The 10,068-nt window shown below is 39.6% G+C and overlaps 1 protein-coding gene across 1 annotated transcript in view; it reads right to left on the bottom strand.

Moving 5' to 3' along the window:
* Window positions 1–2,287: 2,287 nt before the first annotated feature.
* Window positions 2,288–10,068, bottom strand: part of egfra (epidermal growth factor receptor a (erythroblastic leukemia viral (v-erb-b) oncogene homolog, avian)) — a 39,131-nt gene continuing 31,350 nt past the window's right edge. The window contains exons 23-28 of the mRNA XM_072363220.1: window positions 9,478–9,624; window positions 8,850–8,947; window positions 8,576–8,743; window positions 5,566–5,613; window positions 5,365–5,458; window positions 2,288–4,120 (exon numbers count right to left, since the gene is read on the bottom strand). Of these exons, the coding sequence (XP_072219321.1) occupies window positions 3,783–4,120; window positions 5,365–5,458; window positions 5,566–5,613; window positions 8,576–8,743; window positions 8,850–8,947; window positions 9,478–9,624 (893 nt within the window). The 3' untranslated portion in view covers window positions 2,288–3,782. The remainder of the gene's footprint in view (window positions 4,121–5,364; window positions 5,459–5,565; window positions 5,614–8,575; window positions 8,744–8,849; window positions 8,948–9,477; window positions 9,625–10,068) is intronic.

The following is a 10,068-nucleotide window of genomic DNA, read 5'->3' as shown; positions in this document are numbered from 1 at the left end:
AAAAAATAAGGGTGAATATCTGTTTTTTAATCTTATGTTGTTTTTTTCTGGCTGACAGTGTTTTCTGTGTTACTGCATGATTAGGAGAGAACACACTAGAATTTAGAGCCTGGTATGGTGTGTAGGGAATTATTGGTCTCTAAGTCTTGCCATCTAACCAGAGGGTTGGTGTTCCGATCCCCACTGTGTCCTTGTGCAAGACACTGAACCCCACATTGTGCCCACTGGTGTATGGTTGAAGAGAAAAGGCAGTGCATACTGGACATAAAGAGCTTAGATGGGGTTAAAAAGTGCTTTATAAGTGTGGACAGTTTTACTGTATAATAGTCCATGTTGTTTACTAAATGTTGTCATCAGGCAGGATACAGACATCAATCACCGCAGATTATTAGCTAAAGTCCATTGTATTCAAATAGGACTGGTCTTGAAACTGTAGATGTTCAGTCAATTAACTCCATAGTCCAACAGCAGATACCAACAGGTAAAGTTCATGTAGAAAGGTTTTTAGCAACATTTTCCTAACTGGGAGAAGAATAAGTCTATTCCTATCGATGACTTTTCTGTCCCCTGCAGTCTTTTTGTCACCTGCTCATATGATATTTTACGGCTTAGCTCCATCCATTCTTTAACATATATTTATAAATATATAAATATATATATATATATATATTATAATATATACATATCACATATATATGATTGAGGATTTCCGACAAACAAATGTACAAAAAATTGCTCTCTTTTAAAATTATTCCTACTTTTTCTTAAAAAAAAAAACATTGCACCATCTCATTTTCACCTCTGCAGCCCAACCTGACTTTTGGCTCTGACGGTACTTTATTGTGACACTATACGATAATACAGCAACTGTTTTTTGTTTTGTTTTTACCAGTTGACTGTATTATATTATGGTGTGAGCCAAATAGTGACTGACACAGAAATAGTCCTGCAGATTTAGGGTAACAAGCCATAAACACTAAATTATCAGCATAAAGCAGCAGCTAATGGTGACAGGAAGAGTGTACAGATAAAAGGTGACAGAGGTGCGCCCAGGTGGGTGCAGCAGTTTGATGGGAAAGTCCTAATGCCTGGTTTAAATGATTAACTAAGTTTTTCCTCGTTTCTTCTTATTTGGAGTTGTGGCAGCAACGATGAAATGTGAAATAGTCTTCCTTCCAGCTGAAATGTTTATTTTGCCTGAAAATTATACCTGGACACAACAATCACCTCTTCTTGTTCTGGCTTTTTATAATGTTTGGTTACGTGAGTATTCCTATCGTGTTACTGCTCTGATAAATCATACCAAAGACAAGTCTATCATAAAAAAAAAAAAGAAGTTTATAGTTTATCTTAAAAAGCACTAAATCAAATACATTTAAACTGCAGGAACTGGGGCAAGGTGCCATGAACCGCTTGGGCATCCCTTTTACATTCTGCCACAGCTTCTTCATTCTTTTTCTTTGATGAATAAATAACTGTGAGAGAAGCCTTTTTGTTGTTTTTCATTAAATTTGGGGTTATTTTAGATAGCCTGATTATACAAGTATTGGGTCAGTTGTATTCTTACAATTCAATAATTCAGACCCGAGCTGTTCTGCAATGTTGTAATTGAATAAGCTATTTGAACATATAGGCCTCTTTAAATTCTTCCTCTTTTTCTTTTCTTTGTCTCTCCTTGTGACGTTTTTGGCTGTCACGTCAATGATCGGAGTGTCAGCTTGAAAAGTTCAGCGTTTTTAACAGTGTTAAAAAAAAAAGCAGCTCACTGTGGGAAATGCTGTATTTTAAGTTGAGGACATGAAACCTCTTAGAAAAATATAGTATGTAGATTCTCCTGTCTCTTAGCTTTCAACATTTTGACAATCGAGTTTAATTCTGTTTTGTAACATTTAGTCCTAAAAGGTCGAACCCTGACCCTGCAATTAAACATTATAATCAGTTAGGCACATATTGCAGTGCCTAAGCAACATATAAATCTGGCTTTTGATAAATGTCATTGTGTAGTATATATCATATGCACTGGTAGTGCATATCAAGTACCTTTTAGTAAGTATTAGCACTCCTTGTGGCCAGGTGCTGGTGACACAAACAGACAGCAATGCTGTAGCTGCAGGTTTCACTCAGCTGATCAAATGTTTATGAAGGCCTTTCATTGGATTGTTACTTGATGTTATGTGGTGTTAAGATAAAAAGATTGAGTAGATGAGTTAATCACAAGGCTCTTTGTCTTTTCCCCCCCTGTATCTTATCCCTTCACTTGTAAAGCTCTGGAAAGGAACAAACAAAATGTTTTTCCATAGAAAAGATTTATTCATGTTCTTTTTTGAATGATATGATCACAATCAGGAATAAGTGTATATTCACGTACAGCGTGACAAAACTGTGAACTGAGTATAAATTACAGGTGACTATTTTGGGGTACATTTCAGGATAATCACTGTTGTCTGTACATGTACCTGTGTAAAATCTACAAAAGTAGGCTTATAGGCTGCTACAATAAAACATTCCTTTAAAACTAGGAATAATATTTGCAGGGTTAATACTCTTGCACGACTAAAAGACTTGAAGCTAGGAGCAGGAGATATGGCGTCAACACCCTGGGCGAAACAGCCTACAGAAAAAAGAAAAAGAAAATAAACGACAAAAAAAAAAGAGAGAATCAGACACATTCCTAACTTCTGACATACACCACGAGGAAGTGCTACAACTAAAATGTACAAACATGGCCAGCATTTTAAAAATATGACAAAAAAAAACAACAAAAAAAAATATATATATATATATATGGGAACAGAACAATGATACTTGTGTGTGTGTGTGTGTGTGTGTGTGTGTCGAGCAGTAAACCCAGATAAACTCCGAGTGCATTCAGGAGTGTTGGGAACTAATCAGTCATCAGGCCATACTGATATAAAAAAAGTCAGATTACTTTGTAGGCCTGCACAAATATGACTCACATTACGAAAGTGCTGCAAGTTCTGAGCAACAAAACACAGCAACGTGAACATGACCACAGTCACACTGGCTGTGTTTGTTCACATTCTCTACATATTTAGTGTCCCCGACACTTCAGGAAAAAAAGGAACTACTCTTCCAAACTGAGAGTCGTAATGCCCACAGACCTGCTTTAGAACATTAGGGTAACATTTAAGTGATACAAGTCACCAGCGTTCCCCTTTACACTGACACATTCCAAGGTTTTGTTTTCTCATTGACTCATCCTTCAGAAGAGTGTCGTCAGGCTTTTGAAGAATCCAACAACTGAACCAGCTGCTTACTTTTAAAAACTGTCTTTAACCTTCATGACTTCATCACAGAAAAATGTTCATAGTTCATAACTCGCAGTTCTGCAACAACACCTGTGCTGTAATTTCGAGTGCTTCGTAAGAAATGGACATGTTTGAATACTTTTAGCTTTCCTCCAATGAAAAAAATTGGATAACTAAGCATTCTGAGCAAAACATTTAAAACTCGTTTCTTTCTGGTAGGGGTAACATCAATAGGGTGGAGGGTATCTAGTCCAGCAGCTTTAGGGTCAACTGAGGCATGTTCAACTCAGCTTCCATCCTGTTTTTAAATCAGTAAATCTGTAAAAAGTCCTTTACAGTTTGGTAGTGAGGAAAAACTCTTTGGGATGACACAAAGTGTCATCTGACTCCAAAAGACAACAGATGTGATAACTGACGGTACCACTTATCAAGGTGCTTCCAGCCATAGAAAACTCTTCTCTTAATGGAACAGAACACAGTCTTTTATTCTTTTTGTCTTATTCCACAAAGTCCTCAGTCTGGGCCCAGGTACTCCACATTCTCTGCTGCTGGTATGTGTCCGTTGGTGTGAGTCTTGAAGGTGGGAGTGAAATCCTGCTGGTAATCTGGGTTGTCCATGCTGTTCTGGAGCTGGTACTTCTGAATGTCCATGCCGTTGGAGGCAAGCGGGAAGATGGTGGGGGAAGGGAACTCATTGAGGTATTCGGGTCCGTTGGCCCCATTCTTAAAGCAGTTCAGGTACTCTGTCTCTGTATTGTCTGACGAGATGGTGGGAAGAAGGGTGCGAGGTGAACAGGGATGCTGGTAGATGGGGTTCATCACATCGGAAACTCCATTCTGGTTCATGTAGTCTGCAAGAAAGCCAGTTGCATTAACAAGAGATGTTAGATAGACGCTGGAGAAGATGTCGCTTATATTCTTTTGTCTGAACATCTTGGCCTCTTAAGGTGTGAGTGATTTTGAATATTTAGAAATAGAAATAGACAGAAATGGGTTCTAAATGGAAAAAATGAGAAATACCATCCAAGCTGTTATCATCAAAAAGTGCAGAAGCCAGAGTCTGCGATGGTATGTGGGTGCAACACTGTTCAAAGCATGGCTGACTTGCCTGTGAATGGTGGTATCGTTGATGCAGAGGTGTATGTTGGAATTTTTGGATAGACACGTGTCACCATAAAGGTGACTTTTATCCCCTGTCAGTGGTTATGTCAGCAGGATAATGCCAGACCTCATCCCACATGACTTTCCTCTGGTTCTTTGTTAAATACGGGTTCAAATAAATTGACATTCTTTTCAATTTGTGTATGTATATTCTCAGCGCTTCATTATGTGCAACATCCCTGATTTGTCACATCGATGTATAATAAAATTTGATCCTGCTCCACAGAACGTTGGAGCCGGAGATCGACAATGTAAATTTAATAGTGTCTGTAGGCGTGTGCTGTGTGTCGGCTTCTGTTCAGCAGCTTAAGTTTAAAAACCTGAGATGCAAGTGTTTCATCAAAAATGCACACAGAGGTCTGTATCCATGACTTTAAAGGAAATTACACTGACATAAATTAATTTCTTGCTGATATACTCCAGTATAAACCATTCATTGCCTAACCCTAACAGTAACCTTGTGACTAAGTCTTCCCTTCATATTCGGTGATTTACTTTACCACATGGGGTTGTATTTTGAAACCATAAAGAAGATATGTGCACATATTGTGAACACATTTAGGTCCCAAAAACATGAGTAATACCTGGACCAAACACAAACAGACCTTTAAAGGTCTAAAAAGTAACACACTTATGAATACTGCACATATACAATGATTTCTGTCATGACCAGAGTTTGATAATAAATGTTTCCACATTACAGTCCACCCCCCACCAAAGCCTCTTAGACTGCTTACTTAAGCAGTAATGGTTCTGTAAAATCACTTTAAAAAGACATCAAATAGCAAATTCCATATGTTCCTCAGCAAGGACAGTCCAGCAGCAAATACAGCTGCATCCTTTTGGTCCACTAGATGTCCCCCTTCCTCACTGAATCTACTGACTGACTTTACAATGATGTCTCTGAGGGGTTTTAAATTTGAGAGAAACTCACCTGGAGCAGGCAGGAAGGCATCGTCAAAACTTTTATCGGTGGGGTCCGGAATATATCGGAGAACCATGCTGCCATCTCTGCTCGGGAGTCCGTTCTGTAAGAGAGGACAGAGTGCTGTGGCATTCCCAAATTTCCCAGGGAAACATGATAGAAACAGCTCAAGACAAAGAAGGTTTTTGAAAGATTTCATTTTTATCTTACCAATAATCCTTTTCTGCCGTTGCATGTTCCAATGCTACTGTTGAGGCTCTGAAACACAAACAATTCAAACTTTAATGTCTTTTTTTTCTTGTATTTGATCCTAACTTCCTGTGTTATTCATATATTTTTAATATGTGATTTTTTTGCTGTTGAGATTCATTTTAAAGCCTCTCGGGGGACAGTAAAAACCTTTTGAAATTTCTTTCTATGGTACCCTAGTAGAAGACTCAGCTGTCATCCTCAGTGCAAGCTGATGAGGAGCCAAAAGTGGCCACCGAGCAGATTCATATTCATTCGGGCAATTTGACAAACTTTGTTGTGTCAGACTTTCAAGTCAAAAAACAGTGAAGAGTGAAAAGTGAGCAAATATAGAGAACAGAGTGACAGCTGTGGCAATGCAATTACTTTTAACAAGAAAAAGAAATTGAACACGCTGCAGCAGCAACCATCTGTGAAAAAACTCTCCACCCTTAGTGGGCTGTACCCCAGCAGTGATATTACAAAAGCAGGTCTGCTCTGAGCTTTTATTGGAGCCTGTAAAGATGATCAAACTTGAAAGCCCATATGGGCAAACCAGGTTGTCAGTGGCTCGGGTAGGAGAGCCAGACCTACGCATAGCCTTCACTTAACCTGAAGTAGAAGAGTTCTTCTTACTCAGTTCTCATCAATCAAAGGCCAACTGGGAGGAAAACGTGGGAGAGGGGTTCATGGAGGACGGTGAGTGGGTGAGGTGAAGACAGGACACTCGTCAGAGTGAGGGCAGCTGCAGTAAGAAGGGTTCAGGCCAGGTAACGCTGGCCACTTTTTCAATTCTCCGCACCGTACGATCATTGAGGCTCAGTTCAGAGGCTGATGGTCTCTCTCTGCTGACTGCAGGGAAAGGTAATCGTTTTCAACTAACTTAAAGAGGACAGTGTTTATTTCCATTCTGACTCACAGGATGATGATTTATGCAGAAACCCCATTTCCCCAAAACACTGTTAAAATAGCACTATTAAATTGTTCAAACACTTGACTGCATGTCTGTACGTTGCTGAAGCATGTGTTCCAATTCCTCCCTCTACTCTCTAAATTAATGCAGCTTGTTCTGGAAAAAAAATACACATCTGGACAGAGGTCATGGTCCATGTGATAGAATCTGGTGTGCTTCTGTGATAAAGGTGTCATCGTTACATGTGCTTTTGTTCAGAAAACTTGCTGAAGGCTTAGAGCAACAAAATGTTGTGACAATATTTTGGCTACGGATCTCGGATTTTTGTGGAAACTTATCATAATTGGAGGGAATTATGGTGTACTTTTGTTTAAATGCAACAAAACGTAGGGCTATAATTTCCCAATCATCGGATGATGTATTGAGGCCAAGCAAATGCTCTAAGCCACTGAGGTGTTCCACGCCTGTGAAGCTTAAATGTTGCACTTATCCCCTTGTTTGAAGAATATATCCAACAACATTTGTAACATTTGTCGATGCGCACTTTGGTTTTCTTATCATTTTCAGTGGAGCTAATGGCAATCAGAGCTGTAGTGTCTTAAAATCACAGCAAACCATTAACCTGTAGATGGTCAATCACAACAATATCTCAGGGGGTTCACAATTAAAACAACCAAATCATGGTGAGCTTTCAGTAAAACTGCTCCATCCTGTGGAAGAAAGAGAAGTAAAAGTAGAAGCTTGATTCTTTAGGACTTGCCTGTTGTAAATGTTTAACAACAATGCAGCACCTTCGCTTTATTTGCTTTCACTTAAACTGGGTCAGTATGCGTTGCAGTAGGGCATTCTTAAAGCGTTCAAATGATGTGTTCATAGTACATCTGACAACAAAGCATTACTGGGTGCAAATACAGCATAAGCATTGGCACCGAAGAAGAAACATTTCAGCTCTTTATTTATCTAGAGCCAGGATGGTTTAAAGGCTTTTGCCACAATGCATTTAATCTATTGGCCTTAAACTAACAAGATCTATTAACATTTAGTTTTGTTGGGAAAAATTTAGAGCACTTAAAAGTCACAGAGTAAGTCAGTCAGTGGGGTTACATGAGTGCCATTGGATCGGATTAATGGCTAAATTACAATACGATTGAGTTATTCTGTTCACGTAGACACCTTAATCTGACAAAAAAACGGATCAGATCGGGTTACTCGAGATTGAATTAAGACCCCGAGATAACTCGATTCAAATGTACACTGAACGTGCATGTAAATGGCAGTGGATCGGATTGAGCATTCTGCGCATGCTCGAGACTTTTTCCTGGGATTTATATTACTTGTTGTCGCCGCCGTCGGAAAGAAATAAACAACGCGATGAAGAATGTGCTGTTGTGCATCGTGTTAGTGCCATAACCAGCTCATCACAAATTAAATGTAGAGGGACGTAGCTTCATCTTGCTCTTCGTTCCCCATTTTTCTCGAATGCCTTAGTTTTGCTGTTGTTGTTGTTGGTGGTGAAGACGTCAACTGGAAGTGGCTCTTTTGGCAGTAGTGGGTACAGCGCCACCTATCGTACTGGGGTATGACATGCTTTGTACCAGTGATTCGATTCATTCACCGCCATATATCCAAGGATAATTACCCTTGCACAGATAAGGAGCATAACCTAACTATAGCTATAATTCATCTCATCATGTAGACCCACTGACTGATGAACAAGCTAGAATGTCTTTTGCAAGGCTTCTTTTACAAAGCAAAGGATCTCTTTACGCAAAAGGTTACAATAAAGGATTTTTGATTAATTTGTATAAAACAGTTTGTGTTCACTGAAAGATAGCACAAAGAGCTCAAGTATAGCAAAACTCTTCAGTTATATCCTATAATGTATATGCCATTGCTTCCCTGGTATCAAAGGGAAAATGAATAGCACAAACATCAATGGGGCTCTCGGTTTAATTTTTATCTTTGTCATGATTATCGGCCTATAACTTCTCTACCAGTGCATACATGAATGTTCTATTTAAAGGAAAGACAGATGGACAGACATTAAAAGCTTTACATGTTTGATATGGGAGAGCTTACCATGGAGTGGAGTAGTGGAGTCTGCGAGGTGCTCGGACTGCTGAAGAAGCTATGCTGTGGCACCAGGTATTCATCTGCATCCACAACATCCTCCATATCCTCTCCACTGATCAGGCTGCGGTAGAATTTCGTATCCGCGGGACTCGGTAGATGCATGCGGTCATCACCCTGGAAAAGAAATATTTGCCCTTAACTTTATTGAATTAGCACATCACTGAAGTTCAGCGTCAAATTGAATGCAGATTTAGGCAGTCAGTTGTCAGGTGAAGTTTACCTGAATGACAAGATAGCGGGATGGATCTCGAGCCATCTTTGTAAACTCTGCAATTAGCTCCCGGAAACGAGGCCGGCTGTCTGCATCGATCATCCAGCCTGCACAGACACATCAACAGGGATCATCGAGGTGACTTAAAATAAGAAACTCTTATCTTCTTTGTGATGCTTTCAACAGAAAAATAAATGAGAAAAAAAAGAGATTGTCTATGTAGTGAATGCATAAAAACAAAAAAAAAAAGACTGTAACTGGCAACTATTTTTGTTATTGTTTCTTTTGCCATTAACTGTCTTGATTAAACATTTGGTCTATCCAAAGTAAGAAAATACTGAAAAGCATTCAAACATGTGATTGCAGAGGCCAGTGTGGACTCATCGAATGTCTGGCCAACGCTCCCACAAAACCGAAGCCATTACATTATTTGTAATTTAAGAAAAAGCAACAAATGCTGACACATGAGAAGATGAAACTCAAACTTGGACATATTTTGCTTGAAAAAAAACAAAACATTTTTCTTCCCATTAAGTAATTAACTAATGCAGCCCTTACTTAAGCACTAAATGTTGATGGGTTCTGTGAATTATATCTACAATAGTAAGTGCAAATATAAGCCATCCATAAAGCTTACATTTCACCATGATCATATAGACATCTATGGTACAGATTGGTGGTTGAGGCAGCCGCTCTCCTTTCTCCAGGACCCCGGCTATTTCACTGGCTGGAATCCCATCATAGGGTTTGGTCCCAAAGGTCATCAGCTCCCAGACTGTTACACCTACAGTACAGGAAGAAAGAAAGGCAGTTGGTAAATGTCAGTCTGATGAGCTGTCATTCACGTTGTTTTGCTCCCAATAGAAGAGAAGAAACGAGTGTGACACGATGTAAGCTTCTAAAATATCAAACAGTATCAAAATCTTGACAAATTGGCTCTTCCTTCAGGAGTGGGAGTCAGCAGGATCAGTCAGCATCTCTGTGTTGGAGGAACTGAAGAGGGAAAGGGAGGAAAGGAAGCCTGTCACTTCTGCCAGGGTGTACTGATGCTTTTGCCAGATTGAGCAGAAGGCATAATCAAACCCTTGGGAAAAGAAGATTTGGAAGCAGGCCCACTCTAAAAAAGCTAGGCTGTGTTTGGTGTGTGTGTGTGTGTGTGTGTGTGAGTGTGTGTGTAGGCATCTCTCCATATGCACACTCCTGGGCTGGAAGAATGGCTTGAGTGGGT

This window comes from Leuresthes tenuis, unplaced genomic scaffold, assembly GCF_036924035.1.
Source record: "Leuresthes tenuis unplaced genomic scaffold, fLeuTen1.0.hap1 SCAF_14, whole genome shotgun sequence".
Lineage (NCBI taxonomy): Eukaryota > Metazoa > Chordata > Actinopteri > Atheriniformes > Atherinopsidae > Leuresthes > Leuresthes tenuis.
The sequence above is the reverse complement of the archived record's forward strand: the minus strand, read 5'-3'. Positions and strand labels throughout refer to the sequence as shown.